This window comes from Penicillium malachiteum, assembly GCF_028827825.1.
Source record: "Penicillium malachiteum strain IBT 17515 chromosome Unknown utg000002l:1.0-8849297.0:1.0-8852440.0, whole genome shotgun sequence".
Classification (NCBI taxonomy): domain Eukaryota; kingdom Fungi; phylum Ascomycota; class Eurotiomycetes; order Eurotiales; family Aspergillaceae; genus Penicillium; species Penicillium malachiteum.
The window spans coordinates 335,765-359,230 of NW_026643095.1; the positions used below are offsets into that span (position 1 = coordinate 335,765).

Consider the following 23,466-nt stretch of genomic DNA (forward strand, 5'->3'; position numbering starts at 1 on the left):
TAGATAGGAAGAATAGAGGGAGACAACGGAAGAACATGGCAGACTGGAGGAAAAGAAATAGGCATGAAGCTATCTATGTGTCCAGACCATCTCGATCTCAAACATGAACCTACCTTGAACACGTCATTACTCACAGTCTCTATGAGCTAGATCAATTCCCTCCAAAATACATGTGATCCGATAGCAAGATCTAGAATCAACTTGAGACGATCCACTTGAAGCTCTACAAATGTTGTGGGTTGCATGGAACTCCGACTTGTTCCTGAATAATGTGTCTAACCCCAATATGCAGCACAGCAGGAACTGTTCAAAGTTACGTTGATAATATCCAATGTTGAGCATCCAGTGCCTTATCAAGGCCGGTTACTCAGGGGAGAAACCAGTATATGAGGTCAAAGTAAAAATAAAAATAAATAAAAATAAAAAACATTCAGACGAAAATGATATTAAATTAAATCACAAAAAGATAAAAAGATAAAAAAGAACAATCTAGGAGATGGTGTCAATTGATTCATAAAGGCTCATTTGCTTCATACATTATCTATTTAAGTCCCAGTCATCAGCACCTTCCTATTCCCTGCGAGACTTGTTCCTTTCATATACCCCTTATATTTCACTCCTCAACTCCTCTCACAATGAATAGCTCAGCCGACCCCAATGGAACATTGCATAGCAATGGGAACTCCCAGAAGCTGCAACCCATTGCACTCATTGGATATGCTTGTCGACTGGCTGGTCAGGTTTCTTCCCCCGGCGACTTATGGGAACTATGCACCCGGGGTCGGAGTGGCTGGTCGCCCATCCCCAAAGACCGGTTCTCCCCCGGAGCCTATCACCACCCTAATCCTTCCAAACCCGGGACTTTCAATCCGGCCGGCGGTTACTTTCTAGACAATGAGACGCTGTCTCGATTTGACGCGCCTTTTTTCAATGTTACCATGCAAGAAGCCATCTCCATGGATCCTCAGCAACGCCTTCTTTTGGAGTGTTCATATGAAGCTTTGGAGAGTGCAGGCATTCCCAAAGAATCCTTGGCAGGACGCAACGTGGGTGTCTTTTGTGGAGGGAACTTCGCCGACTATGAACTTAGAAATTTGCGCGATATCGAGACATGCCCTCAATTTCAGGCCACTGGAAATGCCCCTTCGCTGCAATCTAATCGGATTTCTTATTTCTTTGATTTACAGGGACCGAGTGTTACGATTGATACAGCGTGCTCTTCATCTCTTGTCGCATTGCATTATGCTGTCCAGAGTCTTCGAAGTGGCGAGTCAAAGGAGGCTCTTGTTGGGGGATGTAGACTAAATGTTCTCCCGGATTATTTCGTTTCCATGTCCATGTCACAGTGAGTGCACAGGTCATATCATCATCATCTGCGCTTCTGAATTTTCCCTTTGCAGTCAATTGCTAATATCAATATTGCCAGATTGTTCAATGAGGATGGTAGAACTTATGCCTTTGAGGAAAGAGCCAAGTCAGGCTTTGCAAGAGGTGAAGGTGCCGGTGTGGTTCTTCTCAAGCCACTTGATGCCGCTTTACGCGATAAAGACCCCATTCGCGCCATAATTGCTAATACAGGTGTCAATCAAGACGGAAGAACAAAAGGTATCACTCTGCCAAATGGCAAAGCACAAGAAAACCTGATCCGTCAAGTATACCGTGACGCTTACTTGAACCCGGATGACTGTGGGTTTGCTGAGATGCACGGTACCGGCACCAAGGCCGGAGATCCTATCGAGGCCGAGGCTGTCCATGCAGCTCTAGGTCAAAACCGTAACATGAGAAATCCGCTCTATATCGGCTCTGCCAAGTCTAATGTTGGTCATCTTGAAGGTGCAAGTGGCATGGTTTCCCTCATCAAGGCTGCAATGATGCTGGACAGAGGACTCTTACTACCAAATGCAGACTTCAAGAAGCCGAATCCTAATATCCCCTTGAATGAGTGGCATATGAAGGTTGTCACATCTACAAGACCCTGGCCTCGGAGCAAAAAGTACATCAGTGTCTCAAATTACGGCTTTGGTGGAACCAATGCTCATGTCGTTCTCGAAAAGCCTCCTCCTCCAAGTGAGGCTAAAGATGACCCGGATAATGACGTGGATCCCATTCACAAATTGTTCCTGATTTCTGCCAATGACAAAGAGTCCCTCAATACCCGTATTAGAGATTTTGGTATCTACTTTGAACAGCGACCGGAGGTTTTTGAAAGGTCTTTGTTCGGCAATTTTGCACATACCTTGGGTAGCAAGTTGTCGCATCTTACATACCGAGTCGCTCTCTCAGCCACATCGCTAGACGAACTGAGTATTCGTCTAGCTCAACTGAAAGCAACCCCGACGCGTGTGCTGGGTGCACCGACTATCTCATTTGTCTTTACTGGACAGGGTGCTCAATGGGCACAAATGGGTCTTCCTCTCATGGACGAGTATAATGTCTTTGCAGAGTCGATGGAGCGAGCCGATAAATACTTGAGACACCTGGGTGCGGACTTTTCTCTGATTGAAGTACTTCGCAAGGATAGCACGAATTCCGAGATCAACTCGCCACATCTCAGTCAGCCGGCTTGCACAGCTCTCCAAATTGCCCTGACTGATCTTCTCCGATCATGGGGCGTCAAACCATCTTCTGTTATAGGTCACAGCTCCGGCGAGATTGGAGCTGCCTATGCCGCGGGCATCTACGACCTGGAAGCAGCCATGGCACTGTCATACCGACGTGGTCAAATGACGCAACTACTGAAAGGATCATTTCCTCTACTCCAAGGCTCCATGATTGCTGTCGGTGCAAGTCCAGAGGCAATTAGGCCTATGCTAAAGACACTGAAGGGCTACGCTACCATTGCCTGTGTCAATAGTCCTTCTAGCGTGACCGTATCCGGAGATGCACCCGCTATTGATGAGCTGGAGATTATCCTACAGAGCACCCAACTCTTCAATCGAAAGCTCAAAATTGATGTTGCTTATCACTCCAACCATATGAAGAATGTAGCCGAAGCCTACCTCTCTGCCATTGAGTCTATCAAACCTTCCAGTACAGCGACAGCTACCTTCTTTTCATCAGTGACCGGCCATATCGCAGAGCCATCTAATCTAGGCGCAGCATACTGGGTCCAGAACCTGACTTCTCCAGTGCTATTTGCCAACGCTCTTAGCAAGATGTGTGTTGATGAAGATAGCCGACCTAACTTGCTCATGGAGATTGGCCCGCACTCCGCTCTCAAGGGGCCAATTCTAGACACCTTGAAGGTCCTCAGCTCTGTTGCCAGCAAGATCGGATATGCACCCACTGTTGTTCGCAATACAGACCCTGCCCAATCTGTTCTAGATGCAGCCGGCGCTGTCTTCGTACGAGGTGGGACTATTGACATCAACACTATCAATTTCCCGATTAGTGGAGGAGCAACTCGGGCCTTCCTGCGTGACCTCCCTCGATACCCCTGGCAGCATAGCACCAAGTACTGGCATGAATCTCGCATCCCTCAGAAGCATTGCTCCCGAGACGGTGTGCGAAATGATCTTTTAGGAGCACAGGCATTCTACTCAAATGATCTGGAGCCGACATGGAGGAATATTATTCGTCTTGATGATGTCCCTTGGTTGAGGGAACATAAAATGCAGGGCATGGCAGTGTTTCCGCTGGCCGGATATGTGAGTATTTGCCCTCGGCCATCTTCGATTAATACTAACATAGACCCAAGCTGTCAATGGCTGTCGAAGCTGCGAAACGACGAGCAGAGCAAAACGACTCAGTATTCTCATACTTCGATTTTCGAGAAGTTAGAACTGGCTCGGCTCTTGTACTGAGTGATGATGCGGACTCAGAAATGACTATCACGCTTCGGCCATATGCAGAGGGTACGCGTGGTAACTCGGATATCTGGGACGAGTTCCGCATTTGCTCTTGGACTACCAAGCGAGGCTGGACAGAACACTGTTCAGGTCTGGTGAGGACTCGCGCGAATAAAAAGTTACAGTCGACAGTTTCCAATGTCGCAGAGACAGAGGTAGATTATTTCCAAAAGCAGATCACCACAGTGGTCGAAGAGTCCAGATACATGATTGACTCCAGCAATATGTACCAGGTTCTTACCGAAGTAGGAGCAGGATATGGACCGGTATTCCAAAGCTTGGAAAATTGTTTCTCGAATCCAGTACACTCGCGGGCAGATCTATACGTGCGAGACACGAAGAGTATGATGCCGAAACAGTTCGAGGCACCCTTGGTCATTCACCCAACATTTCTGGATGGGCTCCTACACCTTGTTTGGCCAATTCTTGGTCATGGAAGAATGGAGCTTGAGACCCTCTACATGCCAACAATGATCAAGAATCTCACAATCTGTAACAGAATTCCCTCAAAAGCTGGTGAATATGTGAAGGCATGGTGCAATGGAGGTCCTAGTCAGCCATCACCTGAACCAACGAAGTTTGATCTGTGGATAACTCCGGAGAATTCAACAGAGGTTCTTATCGCTATGGAGGGCCTAGTTATGACTCCGCTCAAGGATGCGGGTTCACTGCGCGGCCCGGAGATTCGTGACCTTTGCTTTAAGCTTGAGTGGCAGCCGCTGGCACAAACTGAGATTGCCGTTGGCAATGGGGAAGCAAAGGAGCCCAATGGTCATGTCATTGAGAATGATAAGCTGCGTGTCAACGGCAATGGCACTATCCACCAGACCGATCTTCTAGTCACACAATTTGGAAGGCTTGATGGGTCAGCGGAGAAGCTGAGCAAGATAATTTCTACTGCCACAAGCAGCTGGCGACCGTCAATTTCAACTTTCGAAAAAGCAGAATGCTCTAACAAACATGTCATTGTACTGCAAACTGGCAACGAGACTCTGCGCAAGCTTACCTCGGATACATTTGAACGCCTCCAAAGAATCCTACTCAGTGCATCCCATGTACTATGGGTTTATCGGACGGATAAACCTGATGCTCATATGATTGTGGGTCTTACTCGCAGTCTACGGTCAGAGGCATTATCCAAGGTTGCTACTCTAGGAATCAACACATCAGAGCTAGAAACCTCATCGGGTCCAATCTTAGCTGCAATCGAGGTATTGTGGCCAACTGATGGCACAAAGCCAGTCACAGATTTCGAGTTCAAGGCTAAGGGTGCAGAGCTTCTGGTTCCACGTGTTCTGGACGATTATGATGCCAATGCATTCGTCCATAACGAGACCCATGAAAAAACAATTACGTCCCAGCCATTTGGCCAACCAGGTAGACGCTTCAATCTCCAGATCGCAAGCCCAGGATCGCTTGACAGTTTATACTTCGCCGATGACATTCCCCAACCATTACCTGACGATGATATCGAGATCGAAGTGAAGGCCACAGGTCTGAACTTCAAGGATATTGTGGTTACTATGGGCCAGCTGGCACAGCCTTACATCGGAATTGAGTGCAGTGGCATCGTGAAATCTGTGGGGAAGAACGTCCAACATCTTCAAGTTGGTCAACGAGTTATGGCGCTGCCATTGGGAGCTTACTCAACATATGCACGATGCAAGGCTACTAGTGCCGCGCCAGTGCCGAACTTCATGTCTTTTGAGGTGGCTGCCACAGTTCCTGTTGTTTTCTGTACTGCGTACTACGCACTATTTGACCTAGCCAACCTGCAGGCTAATGAGCGGGTTCTCATTCATGCTGGCGCAGGTGGTGTTGGACAAGCAGGAATCCAGCTAGCCCAGATGATTGGAGCGGAAGTCTTCGTGACTGTTGGCAGTGTGGAGAAGAAGCATTTCCTTATGACTCAGTACAACATTCCAGAAGATCACATCTTTTATAGTCGTGATTCTTCCTTTGCACATGGCATCAAGAGAGCCACGAACAACCAAGGTGTGGATGTTGTGGTGAACTCCCTAGCAGGCGATCTTCTTCGCGAAACATGGGAGTGTATTTCGCCATTTGGTCGTTTTATTGAGATTGGAAAAGCGGATATCACCAAGAATTCTCGTCTCGATATGCTGCCATTTGAGTACAATGTGACCTTCTCGTCAGTTGATCTTACCAAGGTTGCGCTCTACAAACCTCCACTTATGAAGCGCCTGTTGGATCACGTCGGACAGTTGATGAGCCAGGGCTCGATTAGCCCCATTTTGCCTCTTACCACCTACCGCATCTCCGAGTTGGAGAGTGCTTTCCGAACTTTGCAAACAGGAAAGGCGATGGGTAAGATCGTGATAGTTTCTCACCCAGAAGATCAAGTTAAGGTAAGGTCAAAATTTTTATTACACCATGGGAGCAAGGATACGTCTGACTTCACTCTTTACAGGCTGTGGCGCCCAAGACCAGTTCCTCTCTTTTAAAAGTCGATGCATCTTACATCCTGATCGGCGGTACTGGTGGTCTCGGTCGAAGCATGGCCCGATGGATGTCCGCTAAAGGAGCGAGAAACATCGTACTCGTATCGCGGAGAGCATCCATTAATGACAAGGTACAGGCTCTAATTGATGATTTAGCTGCTGAACAAACATTAGTCACTGTTAAGGCATGCGATGTCATTAGTAAGGCCTCTGTCGAGACCCTCATCAAGGAAGACATGAAGGATCTCCCTCCCGTGCGTGGTGTTGTACATGGAGCGATGGTTCTTCGCGTAAGTACTCAAGAGTGTCATCTCCTCTAACAACCTGACTAACACTATCAGGACATGCTTTTTGAGAACATGACGCTAGATGACTTCCAATCCGTCGCAGAAAACAAGGTTGAAGGAGCGTGGAACTTCCACGAAGTCCTCTCGGGCACTCCGCTCGACTTTTTCATCGCCCTTTCTTCTGTCGCTGGTGTCATTGGTAACAGAGGCCAAGCCGCCTACGCTGCAGCGAACGTATTCTTAGACGAGTTCATGGCCTACCGTCGCTCGCACGGTCTCCCAGGAACAACCATCGATCTAACAGCCGTCAGCGACGCAGGATACCTTGCCGACGTGGACGTGAAGCGACTGCAAGAGGTCCTGAAAAATATCGGCAGTGACACGATGGACGAGGGAGAAGTGCTCGCACTTTTCGGCGCAGCGCTAACAGGTGATCTGGACCGATCATGCTCTGGACAAAGCATTACAGGTCTGAGTCTGCGGACAACGCTAGACCACTTCTGGGCTCAGGATGCCAAATTCAGTGACTTATATGCGGCAGCCAAGGAGAAACTGAGCTCTGGAACAGGTGCAGCGGGAGGCCCCTCTGTGCCGCTGGATGTGCAGCTGCATGAAGCGGAGTCCAAGGAGGTGGCGTTGCAGATCTGTTACCAGGCGTTGGCGGCGAAATTAGCGCAGGTGCTTCAGATCTCGTTAGAAGATATGGATCCTTCTGTGACAGTTTCATCGCTAGGTCTTGATTCTTTGGTTGCTATTGAGATTCGGAATTGGATTGCGCGTGAGGCAAATGCTAATGTCCAGGTATTGGAGTTACTGTCGAGTGGGTCGTTGATGGCTTTGGCTGAAATTATTCTGAGCAAGTCTCAGACGTGAGTATAGTTTGGGGTTCAACTTGAAGTTCAAGTTTTGATTGGTGATGATTCGATAAAATATGCGCATTTCAAGTTCTTTGTCACCTCTTCTTTGTATTTTCTGATTTGATATCCTGTCGACTGCTTGTTATTTGAGTCTTGATCTTTGAGAATGCAATAGTATAATTTCTTATCCAACTTAGACCTTGGGATGATTCGCAGGACAAACTATGTTGAAATACTAGTCTCTTCTAATTTCCAAGGTTCTTTCATTAATTATTGCCCATCAGTGGAGAAACTTGATGCAAATGCAGCTGAGCTGGTGGGTCAGGGCACGCGTATATGTGGAACTACTCCACCTCAGATCACTTCCTTTCTAATACAACATACGTGTTCTACATATGTAAGAGAATTGTACAGTCCTGGAGTACGAATTTGGAAAAAAGGTCTCAAGTGTTTTCAATTCAATCCTCCTTGGAGCTATCTGGAGCCAATTTCGAGGCCTTACTAAACAAGTCAGAAATCGACTCTTCATACTCCTGCTTATCCCTCAGTTTAGCAGCTATGAGTTTCTCAACACCAGGAGCCCAGAAGTCCGATATCAGTTGCAAAGATTTAGAAGCATCTGACTCAGGATCAAATTGTTGAGGTGGTGTAAAGATGGGGCAAATGTGTTGATATAAGAGGTTGTATAGACCTTTCGGACAGTCCAAGGCACTAAAATACCAAAAGCTTCCCCGTTGCCACGTATTTCTCATAAGAGTTGTCCTATAAGAAGGAACATTATTGATAGGAGGTAGAAAGTTCTCCTCTTCCTCAAAAATTCCCATAAACTCTTTGTATGTCTCTTCGAAGACTTGTAAATGCTCGCCTGTTAATTCATCGACTGGGTGACCGGTCAACCAGTATGGTGGACGGAGAGTCTCTGCTGGTAGAGAACATGCCCATTCGAGATCAATGATAAACTTCACGTTCCATTGATTATCAACAAAGATATTGCTAGGATGAAGATCTGTGAGTCTGTAAAAGAAGGGACCGTTTCGATATTCCTTGTTACAAAAATGAGGAAGAAGCGCTCTCATCATCGTCAACCTTGCCATCTGGGCTCGACCGTCATCCGCATCGGTGATTGAGTTTGGTTGATTTCGAATACGACTATCATGACAAAAAAGAAGATCAAGATAATATGCTTCTGTCCCTGTGTAGGTCGTGCTGCGACTGATATTGATTGGAATTCCCGCGTTTTCTAATTGATGGAGTCGAAGAGTAAGAGGTCGATTTGATAATTTCAAACCCCCATTCGAGTCTAAGGTCCACGATCCGATACGAGGTAATGGCGTTTGACTCATGGAGAGTATCATACGAGAGAAACCCTTGAATAAGTTCTCTCGCTTTTCCTGTTGACAACGATGTTCATCCCAGGTCTCTAAGAGCATTTCCACTGGTTCTTCAGATTTAGAGGTACCGATGAAATCTATGATCAAGTAACCACTTTCAAGGAGGATCGAACGCCGATGAGAAACATATGGAAAGGGCAGTGGATATCCTAGGAGCCACATTATGGATCTTTTCAAATATCACAGAAGTCTGGTTCTAAGGGAGACATTCTGAGGTTTCGTAAACTGTATAGCCCATAGATTAGAGATCATAGTCAAAATCCTCGAATGATATAAGATTTTCGTACGCATTCACCTCCAACAAGGCCAAACCCCCACAACTGAGGAATCGGTACTTCAGGACAATTCTCACGCATCCAGATGAAAGCTGCAGCTTCTGAACGAAGTTTCTCGTCGACATTGCCAGGGTTCCTAGATTCCCCCAGTTTGTATGGCAGAGGGAACCTGATAAGGGCTCGCTTTTCCGGATACTGCTGGCCTTGTTTGGTAACATAAAGCGGAATGCAAACGTTGAAGCTGCCATGGACCCATTCTGTGAAACTTCCAACCTGACAAGTTTCTGAAGCGCTGAGCCCAAGGTGATATGATGCGATTTTTTCGATGCCACCGCGAACGCTTCACAGCGATACAAACAAATCAATACGTTGTTCCGGGTATCCTAGCTCGAGGAGAATATCATCCTCTTCCTCCAGTGCTGACTTCAAGGTTGTTTTACATCTCAGAAGTGGCAGGATGGGTTTGGGTTGTGTCATCACAGCACTTGAGATGGTTAGTCCGGATTTTCGGCAATTTTCGATTGATTTGATCAAATGGTCTATGCAAGGTGACTTGCCAGTGGGACTCCTGAGTCCTGACCCTTGCAAGGAGGGTGGTTCACCGCCTCGGTCTTTCATAATGCTGCAAGTATTCTTAATGGCTAACCTTGGAAGAAATTCAAGCCAAGTAATTGATTGAGGCCTTCATAGTGTGAAGTACATAGATGTCCCTGAACGTCGTTATCATTTTACCCACTTGGAAGCATTAAGTGGGCCCGTTAGCTTCAAGTTGGAACCAGAATAGGGGATCAACGGTGAGTATGTATTTTGACTTGACTGTATTCATCCGATGAAAGTACATAAATCTAATGACTCGTGACCTGACCCGTCATTGTACAAGAAGAGGTGGAAGATATGTACATTGACTCTGTGGATAGTTCACAAAGTAATAGCAGGAGGACAAAAAAAACCCATAGGGGTGAAATAGTATTACACAAGAAGAGGGTGAAAAAGGTATAAGGCAAAAAGTAAGAAAAGGAATCTGAGAGAGGCCGACCATCTCAGGTTCCGCCATTGCTCATCCCAAGAGACCAGTGAAGAAGGTGTAAAATGCAAAAATCAAACCAAGTTAAAGAGAGAGAAAAACGCCAAATGGGGTATGACATGCGTGGAAGGATCATGACCTGATGTATATACCCATACCCTCTCAACCACCTTATCTTTTCGTTCAGGCCCCGTAGGATGTCGAGGAAATTTCCAATGTTCAATTTTTATCTGAATCGTCTCTTCACCAGGAAGAGAACGACTCAGAGAATGTAAATGCGAAGGCAGATGCGACGCTACTAATCATGCAAAAGGGAAATGGTGAAAAGGAGAAATTAAAGGGCTGGGATGAAGAATTTACTCAGGGCCCTGGGAACGCAGGTGGATCTGTTCTGTGGGAAGATCATCGATCGAGGAGACGTGCTGGTAGGAACGTGTCTTGCGGCGCCTGACCACGCGGTAAACAGCGAACAAGACACCACCGACAGAGCAGGAGATCAGGATGAAGAGCAGCAGACCACCAACGCCACGAATCACCTCGTAGGCCTTGGAGACGGCCTTGGCAACCTCCTTGGCGTCAGCGAGAGAGGAATCGCTGTCATCGCCCATATCCATGCCATCCATTCCATCACTGCTGGCAGTGCTGTCAGTGCTGTCAGTGCTGTCGCTTGTGTCGGTATTCTCGGCAGCGTCGGTGTTATCCTCCACAACTTGGTCAGTGGAGGGTGCAGTGGAGGAATCACTTGAAGACTGCGAAGAGGAAGACTTGGAGTTCTCGTAGGCGGACGAAACGAGAGATGGGTCATCGGGGGGAGGGGCTATTGCTTCCCAGGAAGCCGGCCGCGTGCCAGTTGCTCGGAATTTCACTGCGCACAATAATAGACTTCATCATCGAGTTACCCTCACGGTCGACTGCCTCAGCAGTGATCCAGTCCATGTAACCGTCAACAACATATAGGGTCTCAAAGTCGGTCTTGTTGGCGTGTCCAATGAAAACTGGCTCACCACGGTCGTAGGCCTGGGCGTAGAAGTTCCAGCCAGCAACGTCGGTAGCACCGTTCCAGCTAACGTGCATGATGGTGCTCATATCGGAGTTGCTGGTTCCGTAGACAGAAGCCACCAGGTCGGGTGGGGTGAGAGGACGGCCGATAAACTCGGACTTGTACGCACGGTAGGTGGAGTACCGAGACGAAGCAAAGCGAGCGGTCATCAACAAATCCCCGTTGGGAGCATGTTCGGACTGGTAACCGCGTTCACTCCAGCCGATGAAAACGTTACCATTGGGAAGGGTCTCAGCACTTCCACGCAGGCGAGTCAAATCCCCATCGGGACGGTTAATACGCTGAAGAACATGAGCATTCATGGCCACGGTATCAAGCTCAACAAAGAGAACCGAGGACAGATTCTCGTCGTTACCACGTTCATCGGATGCGTTGTTCAGGAAAGAAATCACATGGTGGGTACCGTTAGAAGAGACGAATTTCACATCATGCTGCTTCGAGAAGGTAAAGTCCTGGGTGAAATCACTCTCCAATCCACCCAGTCGCCACATGATACTTCCATCAGCACCAGAAACACCGTAGATAGTGTTGGTGAATCGCATCGAGATGATGTAGTCCCCAGCCTCGTTCTTATCCACCGCATTGGCGTGGACGTAGTCCCAGCCTGGCGCTCCTTGAGGTACATCCCAGGCATGGAACATATTGGACTCCGTGAGGGAAAGATGGTCGAGACTGTTCCACTGGGTCAGAAGCTCATTGGTCTCAATGTTGAACTCCGCAAAACCACCAGATACGACCCAGCTCTTCTCCTCGGGGCGGCCAAATTCTTCGAGGCTGATTTCCGTGGGGCGATAGACGCAGGCCAAAACCGTCTTGCCGCCATCCATAATGTTGAACTCGTGCATGTTGAAGTCGTGGACATCCACCAAGGGGAGGACCTCGCGCTCGACCTGGTAGTGGTTATCGAGGATGACTCCGTTTCCTCGATCGGCTCCGTTTTCGATATCCCATGCCACGATAAATGAGAGTCGTGGCTCGCCGTCCATGTTCAAGTTCGCTCGAAAGTCGAAGGTATTGCGGTTATCGAACAGGGCTGGACCTGCCCAAACAAGGACCTATTTCCAAGGAATGGTAAGCGGATGCTTTTTTTGTCGAATCGCATTTTGGTTTATTTGTTGTGGTTGACATGGAACGCGAAGGGGCGACTGGAGACATACACCATCGTTATCGTAGATATACGGTCCAACTTGGTACTGTTGGTACTTATGGGTAGGCGTCTCCGGAGAGATTTGACCATAGGGCGCGACAAACCAATAACCCGGAGCTTGACGTTCCCGATCATGATGAGTGACTTCCCATTTTAAGGCTCGGACTTCGGGGAGCTAATATAATTAAGGTGGTGGTTAGACTGCAATCACGCCATTATTGTGGGATAAGAGGAGCAGGAGGCTCAACTAACCGTGACGAATGACATTAAATCTTCATCCTGTCGCGCTGCGCCTACCGTCTGCAGGCATGATGATAATAATAAAGCGCCTAGAAACAACATGATAAAAAAAATGAATGGTCAGGAAGGACAGTCTTCCCTTGCAGTAGAAGAAGGAGACAACAACGGGTATCGGAGAAAAGGAAAAGGGACAGAAAAGAGGACACCGATTGAACGGGGGCAAATGCGTCGTCAGTCCCTTTGAAGTGGAGAGGGCTGAGCTAGGGGAGTTCCATAGGCGAAACCGCTCAGGGGAGCGTGCAGTGGCATATGGAATCTGACGATCCAGACGAACTTAGCCTTGGCATTGTTTCGGTGGAACCAGTGAGGAAGCGTGAGGGAAGAAGAGATGCCCGCAGATGCCCGCAGATGTCCACAGATGTGGATGGAGCGGAAAGATTCTCGTATTGATATGCGTATTGTTAACCCAGTCTGGTCGAGTAATTTCGTTTATTATTACTGTTCAGGTGCCCAGGTGTCTACGGAGGTCGGTCCGGAAAGTTCTCGCCAGAAATTATAATTTCTTTTTCTTGATATATTACCGGCCCTGTATGTCAGGTGTATAGCCTGCTGTATATTGGATGTATTGCCGTGTTACGTACTAGGCTAAATATTGCTTATAACACCCGTGGACACGTAGATCTTTATCTTTTACCCCGCCTACAGTCCGTACACCCCTTCACACTTTTATCCCACCTACACAGCTACACTTTTGTCCCACCTATACAGCTACAATGAAGACCAATATTGCGCAACGTGCTGTCATTGTATACCTAAGGGCCCAAGGACATGCCCCTAAGGAGATCAGTGAATTTATGAATATTCCACGGCGTACTATAGGAGACATATGGAACCGTGCACTCGAACGAGGTTTTCAGCCGAATCAGCGACCATTCAATATATCAGATGAAATGTTAGCTGATAAAGCACGTTCTGGGCGTCCATCTAAGCAAACAGATGAGCTTAAAACCACACTTGGGGCGAAAATCCGTGTAGACCGCTATGGGCGTGAGAAAACATGTGAACAGCTAGCTGCAGAGCTACGCAGTGAATCAGGTTAGTTATTCTAAGATTTGATATTTTATTTAGTGTGTTATTTAATATGTTATTTAGTATAATATTTGATGTGTTACTTGGTGTGTTATTTGATATGTTATCTCATATGTTACTTGATATGTTATTTCCTCTAATATTTCTTCTATAATTAGGGATTAATATATCAAAAACAACAGTTTGGCATGTACTACGAAAAATTGGCCTACGAAAAACAAAGCCTACACGTAAGCCTGGGCTTGCCGCTGAGCAGAAAAAACAACGTCTTGAATGGTGTTTAAAACACGCCCATTGGACTATAGAAGACTGGAAGAATGTGATTTGGACTGATGAAACTGCGGTTGTTTTATTACACCGTCGGGGTGGATATCGTGTATGGCGTACTTCTAGTGAGCGGTTCGTCCGAAGCTGTATTCGAGAACGTTGGAAGGGGGCCTCTGAGTTCATGTTTTGGGGTGCTTTTTCTTATGATCAGAAGGGCCCCTGTCATTGTTGGGTACCTGAAACTACAGCCCAAAAGCGTGAAGCAGAACACCAAATCGCCGAATGGAATACTGAATTAGAGCCTATTATGCGTGCAGAATGGGAGCTTAATTCAGGTATACAGCGATTAGGGCTACGCAATAAGCCTGGAAGACAACCTCAGTGGAGATGGACTCAGAAGAATGGAAAGCTTGCACGCAATTCGAAAGGTGGAATCGATTGGTACCGATACAACACCGTGATTTTAGCCCCAAAACTACTTCCATTCGCCCAAGAATGTGCTCGAATTCGAACGAAAACAATAGTTCAAGAGGATAAAGCACCAGCCCATTCACATCACTACCAACAGCGAATATTTGATATAATGGGGGTCCAACGAATGATCTGGCCTGGAAATTCGCCTGATCTAAATATGATTGAACCTGCATGGCCTTGGATGAAGAGATACACTACGCGAAAAGGAGCACCTAAATCGCGTAAAGAAGGGATTAAAGTATGGGAGGCTGCGTGGCGTGATCTACCACAGGCGCAAATTCAAGCTTGGATTGAACGTATACCATGGCATATACAGCAAGTCATTAGACTAGAAGGGGGCAACGAATACGGTGAGGGGCGTGATAAATTAGGTGAAGTAGCCCCTAGCGGGTTAGGTGATAACGCCTATAACAGCGGCAGCGGCAACGACAGCGACAGCGACAGCGACAGCGACAGCGATATATGGGAAGATATGTGAATATTTACTGTTTCAAGCTGTTATTATATTTCAGTACTATATATTTCCGTTTTATATACATCTTGATTACGCGATATATTTCAATATTTACTGTATATAGCCTAGTGTGAGAAAAAGAAATTATAATTTCTGGCGAGAACTTTCCCGGACCGACCTCCGTACTGCAGGACTCTTTACTTTGTATTTCTGTTACAATTGTTACAATTTAATTTCCTCCACCTGGGCATAGAAGATAGAATATGATCATGATCTTCAGCCACTCTATGGAATTCCTAGGCCACATCAGCTCCCTGAAAGTATTAGTAACTCCCCGGAAACACCCTCGGAATAGTCCGTTGGTTCTTAATTTTCTCTTAATTTTCTCATTTTTTTTCTTTTAATTTTTTCCCCTTTTTGATTTGCCGTTTTACCAGACCAATCAACATGAAATTTTAATCTCTTGGCACGGGACCTTTTGATGCGTGTCTCCGCATACATAGTGCGGAGATATCTCAAGTGCTGGAGAGTAAAAGTTTTATATCATAAATTACTTATCAAAAAGTCAACATGAATTTATCTATGAATATGAGATTATTCTCTATTCTATCCCTACAAGAACCAGGAACATTAATAAAAACCCCCGACCTCGGGAGAAAAAAACTGATTTTTCTCAAATCTTAATGCCGATCTACTCAAGGCCCACTTTATCCAGCCCTAGACCGGCAATTCTACGCTATGGAACAAAAGAGTCAAGTCCAATCAAGTAATTATGTCCAATTAAGCCGAACTTAGTGTGTAGACTTCGGCTCCAACACGCTTGGCAGTGTCGAAACATTCTGAGACACGAACATTCAATTTTAACGGTTTTATACTTCGTATCTGAGATAAGATCTCCTCTATACGAAACAGGCCACTTAAGGTTGTTTCAAGTTCAAATTAGCGGTCATCTTGTATGGGTATATGAGATTTTACCCTGGAATACTAGTATTCTATACGCAGAGTCAACTGGGAAAGTTTGACATGCTACTTCCAAGGTTTTTTGTACTAATAGACCGAAATCCGAGTCATCGCATGCACATGCAGTGTACTAACAGGTCACTGTGCACTCCCTACTCCGTACATAATAACCTATCAAATATTATGAACAAGGATAATCCGGTAAAAAGGCTGAATATTTTCAAATATAATTGATCTGTAAAAATAATAAAAAATAGAAAAGGATTTACTCCCCAGTGACGTCGTGGCCTCCCCACAACAGTGGCGTTCCTAGTTAGAGGTCTGGACGACACGTAGTCTCAATGAGCCGTTTCCCCCAATCCAATATGCACGCTAAGCGCTAAGAGTAGAAATTCACCGATCATAATCACCTGGTACATAGTGCCGACACAGCCCTCGAATAAATACATTTAGATCCAGTCCAGAACAACCAGCGGATCCCTTATGCATTATACCGTTCACAGCCACGCCGTGTCAGGGGTTCCTACTGAAAACTCGGGTCAGTCCCTACTATAATTAATATACTTACATAAATGCCCTGCCTATCCCAACCTGGTTGGCTCGCGACCGTCTGGACATGGGTACTTTGCGGGTTAGACAAGCGACCTGACTCGTGGGGCCAGGGGCTCTACCCATCTCACTGTGGTCCATTGGATCGCATTGGTGGGGAAGTGGGCTGAGTCGTCTCCATGAACACGCAGGGTCTGGACTCGAACATTTAAAGAATGAGATGTGATATGTGACAGATGAAATCCAGAATAGCCAGTTGACTGTGATGGATCTGATGATTGGTCAGATCGTCGTGAGAAATGGATTGTGCGTGTGATTCGGCGCTAACCCGATATTTGCATCTGATAGCGCACCTGTCAGATGCTCCCACACATGATATCACTGCACAAGTGTGTTCCTGGACTACGAAGCAATGGATGTAACGCAGTTACTCAGTCACTCCGTAAGTCTGGCTGCAATATCAATTTTTGAATCATTTTTGGAGATAGATGCTGGCTCGGACATCTATTCGTGACTCGGTACTTTGTACGAGGGATCCTGTTGTAGATTCTCGTGGATTGTTACCTACCACAAAGATCGACCAAATCAATGATCATGAGGACTGGATATCTTCCAAGGCTATAGCATGAGGCTGACTTTAGCCTTTGTCTCAGTTGCATTGGTGATTCAACGCAGGATGTTCAGCTGCAAAAGTACCGATTGCTAAATAGCCCGGCTTCATTGACAGGGCATGCTCCATTACCGACAGCTAACCACGCTGACAAACTTATTCTGACAGCTCATCTGTGGTGGAGGCGCGATTCCAGATACGGCTGACGCGATCAATACGGTGAGAATTGCTCGACGTGTCCTTTGCCATTTCTGAGAGACAGGGGGGGCCTGAAGGTCATGGTCACGTTCATGGATTCAGCATTACTTCTTACTCCACCATTCTGAGGGAATTTTCAGCACAAGGTTCAATTTTATAATATTGCCATGCGGAGAAAAAGTGAAAAGTCCAATATCTCCAGCAGTACCCCACATACTAGTACGAGTACGATTGTGCTATGGCCTCAATTACATTGACCTCCCCCACAGATCAACACGGGATCTGCCAAAGATAACCAGACGACAGCTTGCATATTCCCAATGTCCAAATAATCCAAGCTGTGAATCCTCGGAATGTGGGTTTACATGCCCATTAAACCCCGACCCGGCTGTTTATCCACCGATAGGGGATTGTGCGCAACTCGATGTCCATGTTGATCAGTAAAGATAACCTATACCACAACAGGCATCAGACCCGTTGCCACCAATTGAAATGCAACTTCAAAATCGAAGGAGAGACCAATTGGGCACCACTTACCTTGGGAGGGTTGGTAACCCTTTCTGCCAGAGCTTCTGCCTGATCAGTGACAACCTTTTCGACCTATACTCCGTATGAATGACAAGCCCCTCATGGCAAGGTGATATCTCGATGTACCCAACACCGAAACGATTTAGGCATACCTCTCCCTCTCGATGTCCTCCACGAATCTTGGTCAACACATAATCCCCTTGCGTTATAGCCTGACCCTTCTTATCCAGAATTTGATCAGGAGACATGATTTGATTCTGAGCACGACGATGTTATGGTAAGGTGTCAATGCTGCAAAACTTTACTACAATTGAAAACTACCAGACCTTGATGATGCCATCTTTGCACACGAATGATGTTAATGATGTCACGGTTGAAGCATTGGGATGCGAGTGTTGAAGTGCCGGTTTTCTTGGCATTTGGAGAGATGTGGCTCGCATGATACATATGCATGGATGCAAGACAACCATCACAGTAAGGAGGTTGGATTGGATGAAAGCTAAGGTACTTTCCAGATCAGCAAAGATGCTACGGGATCCATATCTACTACTAGTACTCCGCCGAAAGGTCCGAAACATGGCACTCGTGGTCCGTGATTACAGTGATGCAACCACCATCACACACACACAACCCAGGGATACTCAGGGGAGACTCAAGCGTGGCAGATTGTTTCAAGCTTGAGGATTATCAAGGGGAAACATGCTACATGTGCTTTGAAACAATCTACTGTAAAGGTGAAGGTGAGAGTTGAAAGGTCAAGTACAGGTCTCCACGAGGTTATAAGTCGGGGCGGTTCCACTGAGTGTAACGGTCCCGACCAGTTGGGCCGGCTACCACCGTTGCACTCAAGGGGGTCATTGAGTATGTACGAACATACCACGCTTGGAATGTTATCAGAATCATGACTTTAAATGTCCATGGATTAATACTATGTTCATTCTTTCATGTTTTGATATGATAAAAGAGAGTAAATGATGATTGAAGTGATAATAGTGTTCGATTTAAACTTAGAGATCTCTCCACTGTAATATAACCACTTCAATACTTAAATTACAATCTCGCTACTACACAATATCAGTTACCTTCTCACTCAATCAATAGCTTGATTCAAAATTACATTACAATACCATTACCTACTTCGCGCATTGCGACACCGCAAGGGCTTCAAGTTGCACTCCGAGTGACACTTGATCATCAAGAATGGACCAATGTTGATCCATGCTTCATGCTTGTTGACACTTTCTCTCTTTTCTTTTTTTCTTGGGTTTTATTATTTCTTTTTTTACCTTTTTTCTATCCTTTCTCGCGCGGCTCTCTTGTGTTCACGCGGGTGGGGGTTCCTCTCCTCTTCTTCTGCTACACTCTCACCTCCGATCCACCTTGAACACTACTGTGGGAGAGTGTCACCTTAGACAAATCCTAATAAAACTCCCCACCCGGATTTTTTGAACTTGAACACTTTTGAGGATCTTATCTCTTCATGTCGCCCTGATCTTCATCCCCAAAATCCTCTCCAATCGTTTTTCCTCCTAAACTACCCTTGCGACCATGCCGGCTCCGCTGGTTAAAGTCTTGCATCGCCTGCAGGAGCTATTCCAGAACGTGGTCGCCGCTCTCGAGACCATGATCCTCTTTCCCTCCCTCTTTCGCGGCTTCGGCCACAAACGTCGCAAACCATTCTTAGGTGCCCACTGGCGCCGTCGCTCTCTTGATGATTTCGCTAGTGAGGTGGAAACCCTCTTTACAACACCCCTGTCGACATCCAAAATGCTGGATATGTCGGAGAAGATCCGCGTACAATTTCGCCATTGCCTACAAACCTCCCCATGCAACATGTTACCATCCTACACCCATGCTTTACCGAGTGGGTCTGAGAAAGGCACATACTTAGCACTGGATGTAGGTGGATCAACATTTCGGGTTGCTTTGATTGAACTGCACGGACGGGAAGAGGAAATGCGCATCGTGCGGGTAGCGTCGTCGCAAATCGATAACACAGTGAAATTATTGGAAGGAACACAGTTCTTCGACTGGATGGCAGGAGAGATTGAGAGAATGCTCATGGATGTTGGAACGGATTATGGACGTGGTGAGGCAGCTTTGCCAATAGGTCTCTCGTGGTCATTCCCCATAGATCAGACCTCAATGAGTAGCGGACTGGTGATTCACATGGGCAAAGGATTCCACTGTTCAAACGGAACCGTTGGACAGGAGCTAGGTCAATTATTGATTGACTCTTGTCGCAAGCGTAGTTTGAATGTGGAGATGGCTGCTATTGTCAATGATAGCTCCGCTGCATTGCTGTCGCGTGCCTATGTCGACCCGAAGACACGCATGTCGTTGATCCTTGGAACAGGTACCAACATGGCCATCCACTTCCCTGTGCACGAAATCGGGCGCACCAAGTTCGGCATACGTCCAGAAGGCTGGTTTGACTATGCAAAGTATGTTATTGTCAACACTGAGCTGAGCATGTTTGGTGGAAGTGTCTTACCAATGACTCGCTGGGACGATATCTTGAACATGACTCACTTGCGACCCGACTATCAACCGTTGGAATACATGATTACGGGCCGGTACTTGGGTGAGATTGTTCGACTCATTATGGTTGAAGCGGTTGAGACGGCGAAACTGTTTGGTGGAGAGCTGCCCCATTCAATGCGTGAGCCTTACTCCTTCGATACAAGCATTATTGCATTCCTGGAGGACGATTCTTCTGCCTCTCTGTCCGCCTCTGCTGCGCTTTTACAGAAACAACACACTTTCCCCGGCTGTCCCTCTGTCGAGGACCTGCGCTTCATCCGCCGCGTTTCTCAAGTTGTCTCCCGCCGCGCTGCCGCATACCTAGCCACTGGTATCCACAGCATGTGGTGCCTGGGCAATGAAGTTGAATCCACATCAACAGAATCTGCAAAGGATATCTTGAAAGAGGCTCCCGGGATTACCGTTGTGGAAAGCGAAGAGGCCGTGAAGAACATCTCTATTGCGTGCGACGGTACTGTCATCAACAAGTACCCCGGCTTCCGTGATAACTGCCAGAATTACCTCGATGAACTATCCGAACAGTCCCACCCAGGTTCTAAATCTGCCATTTCTCTGAACCTTGCTCCTGAGAGTGCAATCTTGGGTGCAGCAGTGGCTGTAGCCGTGGCAGTGGCTGAGAAAGCCGAGCAGCGCTAAATGAAACATCACGATTGGCCTACGAGTGATGCAGACCCGCGACGCATAGATGTATCAATTCTTTCCTTCTTTGTCAATTTTCTTCTTCTTTTTTTTCAATTTCATCATCGGTCATCGGCGTATGATCTATATCCTTTTCACGTTCTTCACGCTTTGACTTTTTGCATAGGGCATTCCCAATCCTGGCAAGGGAATGTTGGAAACATTCTGTTTCCTATCTCTATCTCGATTCGATTCATATCAGCATTCAACGGTGTTTCCTGTGCTTTTTTTTCTCTCTTTCTCTGCATGGGTTGACGAGATGCGGTTATTCTACACTTTCTATTCTTCCGGCTTGGAGTCTGGTTTTCTGGTTCTTACGGTGATTTCTTATTACTAGGTAGTCATGGGGGAGGTTTGATCAGTCTTTGTAGTGACGTGACTCGCGTCCACTATCGCTTCTAGTCATTACATATTCATTCTCCCGGGTTAGTCTGAATTGGGAGCAAGAAGTCTTTCTTTACATTGTTCCAAACAACCTTTTGATTCCCTTCCACCTAATAGGCCTAAGGCCTCTTCTACTACTCGCATGTGGTTTGCTCCAGTTTTTCAGGTTTACTCACAGCCCGCCATAATACCCAGAATCAGCATCTAGGGCAACAGCTTATCTCTAGGGCTGCTAGTTACTTATAGTATATCCAACTAGCATATATAGTAGCAGCTACTAGGTAGTAGCTAAGCACTCAAGTGCTGAGAAATACACACGATCTTTCATTGTTTGATGGTAGGTGCCTACCCAGTACATATCAATGTATCGTACAACTTGAAGTCCCTTGCCAATCGCTCACGGTTCTTCAAAGTCCACCACTTTTCCCTCTCTCTAGCTGCTAAGATCTTTCCCAGTTCCTGGTGCCGGGCCGAACTTGAATTTCTCAAATGTCGGATTGATGAATACTACCTGTGTAGGGGAATCTGTCCGATGGCACGGCATAGATATGTCTCTGAATGTCCTTCAAATTTGGTGACATAGTAGGATTCGTACCGATCTCAGAAATGTGCTGTTGTGCTAAGATCTGGAGTCGAGTGCGGAGGTGTGCTATGTGTGTAGAAGTAGTAGAAGTGGGAAAGGTGGAAGATGTGGAAGATCTCGGGGGTGAAGTCTTAAGTATCCAGTGAAGACTCGGAAATGATATAAACATGAATTTCAAGTATCCCGAGGTTGAAGTTCAAGTTGAGGATCCGCCTCACTGGCAGGTGATATATTAACTTGAAATTGATGTATCGGATCATGATCCAAGGCCATGCACATGTGGAGGCAGAAACAGAGGATGCACTCTAAAACCTGGCAATGGGTAACATCTGAACTTCAAAACTGAGGTTTAAATAAGAATACAGTAATAGAATACGAAGTTATCGAAAATTCACTTCTGGTTTAAAATTTGAGTCATCATACTTGATAGAAGCCTTTGAATGTTTTCATTCTTTGCAAAGATCTTCTAGTAGCTCCAGCATGCGACGTTGCAAGTCAGCAAGCTCGGAGTCAGACAATTTTGGTGGTCCTTCCACCAGAGCTTCACTCTCGCCTTTTGATGAAGATGGCTGGATCTCCTTTCTGAGAACGAAGAACGGGATGTTTAGTCCACGTAACTCCGCCATCAAGGCATCCGCCATCTTCACTGACGCCTTGTAAATCTTGAAGTCATAGTTCATTAGTTCTGCCTTGTCTTCTTGAGCAGTCTATGAGTAATAGAAAGATTAGCGCTGTCGAAAATTGCAAGCTTCGAAATCAACGTTCACTTACTGATATGTTGGCAGAATCAACAGGTGCACCAATAGATCGTCTATTGAAGAAAGTTAGCTAATTAGCCGCGAAAAGGAGATGTTCAAGAAAATTAAGTACTTACAGGACTTCATCCAGCTCCTTCTTTTTATCTCCTCGAGCCTGCTGCCGCTGTAGAAGAGCCTGGCGGCCATTCCACCATTGCTGTTCATGGCTATGTTGACTTCGAATCAAACCACGGACACGAAGTTGGGTTTCTTCATTTTGGCCGACACTTCGCATGACATATCGCAGTGCTGCAGGCCAGGTCGTAATAGTCGAAGGATCCACAGTGGGTGTACTTGCTGGTTTTGAGGATGAGCTGGGATGACGACGTGGTACGCTCTGGGATGTAGTGCGAGGTGCAGGAATGTTAGAGTCAATGTGTGGCTTTGATTGAGCAGAGGAATTTGAGTGGCTCCATTCAGGTGCTTGGGATTGAGATTGAGATTGATTATTCTGAGAAGCCAGTGTAGATAGCGTCTGAAGCACGGAGCTCAAGTCCGGGGTATTAGAGGGATAGTCCGCCATGATGAAAAGAATGTTAGAATTAAGAAGTGATGAATGATGGAAGAAGGAGGAATTTTGGTAACGGATTAAAAATTGGTGATCAATATTTAATTTAAAATGTAGAAGGGGAAAAAAGTACGGAGCAGTGAAGGAAGAGTCGTCCCATATGTAAGATGAAGCTGTTATCGGGTCTTGGCGCGATCCTCCTCCGCCGCTGAAAATTTACCTTTCCACTTCTCAACCCCGGACTTCTCCTCA

The 23,466-nt window shown here is 46.4% G+C and overlaps 8 protein-coding genes across 8 annotated transcripts; 4 read left to right on the forward strand and 4 right to left on the reverse strand.

Annotated features, from left to right (window-relative positions):
- Positions 1-635: 635 nt before the first annotated feature.
- N7483_003179 (type I polyketide synthase) lies at positions 636-3,803 on the forward strand (the record flags this gene model as incomplete). Its single annotated transcript, XM_057086616.1, has 2 exons — positions 636-1,345; positions 1,427-3,803. The coding sequence occupies 2 exons, from the start codon at positions 636-638 to the stop codon at positions 3,801-3,803; spliced, it is 3,087 nt and encodes a 1,028-aa protein (XP_056946445.1).
- Positions 3,804-3,823: 20 nt separating this feature from the next.
- N7483_003180 (type I iterative polyketide synthase) lies at positions 3,824-6,313 on the forward strand (the record flags this gene model as incomplete). The annotated part of the gene is made up of 1 exon (XM_057086617.1): positions 3,824-6,313. The coding sequence occupies one exon, from the start codon at positions 3,824-3,826 to the stop codon at positions 6,311-6,313; it is 2,490 nt and encodes an 829-aa protein (XP_056946446.1).
- A 53-nt stretch (positions 6,314-6,366) lies between these two features.
- On the forward strand, positions 6,367-7,470 carry N7483_003181 (beta-ketoacyl reductase; the record flags this gene model as incomplete). Its single annotated transcript, XM_057086618.1, has 2 exons — positions 6,367-6,600; positions 6,652-7,470. 2 exons carry the CDS (start codon positions 6,367-6,369, stop codon positions 7,468-7,470), a joined length of 1,053 nt encoding a protein of 350 aa, XP_056946447.1.
- A 442-nt stretch (positions 7,471-7,912) lies between these two features.
- Positions 7,913-9,007, reverse strand: N7483_003182 (uncharacterized protein; the record flags this gene model as incomplete). Its single annotated transcript, XM_057086619.1, has 1 exon — positions 7,913-9,007. The coding sequence occupies one exon, from the start codon at positions 9,005-9,007 to the stop codon at positions 7,913-7,915; it is 1,095 nt and encodes a 364-aa protein (XP_056946448.1).
- An 18-nt stretch (positions 9,008-9,025) lies between these two features.
- Positions 9,026-9,597, reverse strand: N7483_003183 (uncharacterized protein; the record flags this gene model as incomplete). The annotated part of the gene is given in 3 exon segments (XM_057086620.1): positions 9,026-9,070; positions 9,133-9,460; positions 9,479-9,597. 3 exon segments carry the CDS (start codon positions 9,595-9,597, stop codon positions 9,026-9,028), a joined length of 492 nt encoding a protein of 163 aa, XP_056946449.1.
- Positions 9,598-10,500: 903 nt separating this feature from the next.
- On the reverse strand, positions 10,501-12,693 carry N7483_003184 (uncharacterized protein; the record flags this gene model as incomplete). The annotated part of the gene is made up of 4 exons (XM_057086621.1): positions 10,501-11,009; positions 11,050-12,259; positions 12,362-12,526; positions 12,604-12,693. 4 exons carry the CDS (start codon positions 12,691-12,693, stop codon positions 10,501-10,503), a joined length of 1,974 nt encoding a protein of 657 aa, XP_056946450.1.
- A 6,575-nt stretch (positions 12,694-19,268) lies between these two features.
- On the forward strand, positions 19,269-20,900 carry N7483_003185 (putative hexokinase; the record flags this gene model as incomplete). The annotated part of the gene is made up of 1 exon (XM_057086622.1): positions 19,269-20,900. The coding sequence occupies one exon, from the start codon at positions 19,269-19,271 to the stop codon at positions 20,898-20,900; it is 1,632 nt and encodes a 543-aa protein (XP_056946451.1).
- Positions 20,901-22,355: 1,455 nt separating this feature from the next.
- Positions 22,356-23,229, reverse strand: N7483_003186 (DUF2458 domain-containing protein; the record flags this gene model as incomplete). The annotated part of the gene is made up of 3 exons (XM_057086623.1): positions 22,356-22,616; positions 22,681-22,720; positions 22,784-23,229. The coding sequence occupies 3 exons, from the start codon at positions 23,227-23,229 to the stop codon at positions 22,356-22,358; spliced, it is 747 nt and encodes a 248-aa protein (XP_056946452.1).
- Positions 23,230-23,466: the final 237 nt, after the last annotated feature.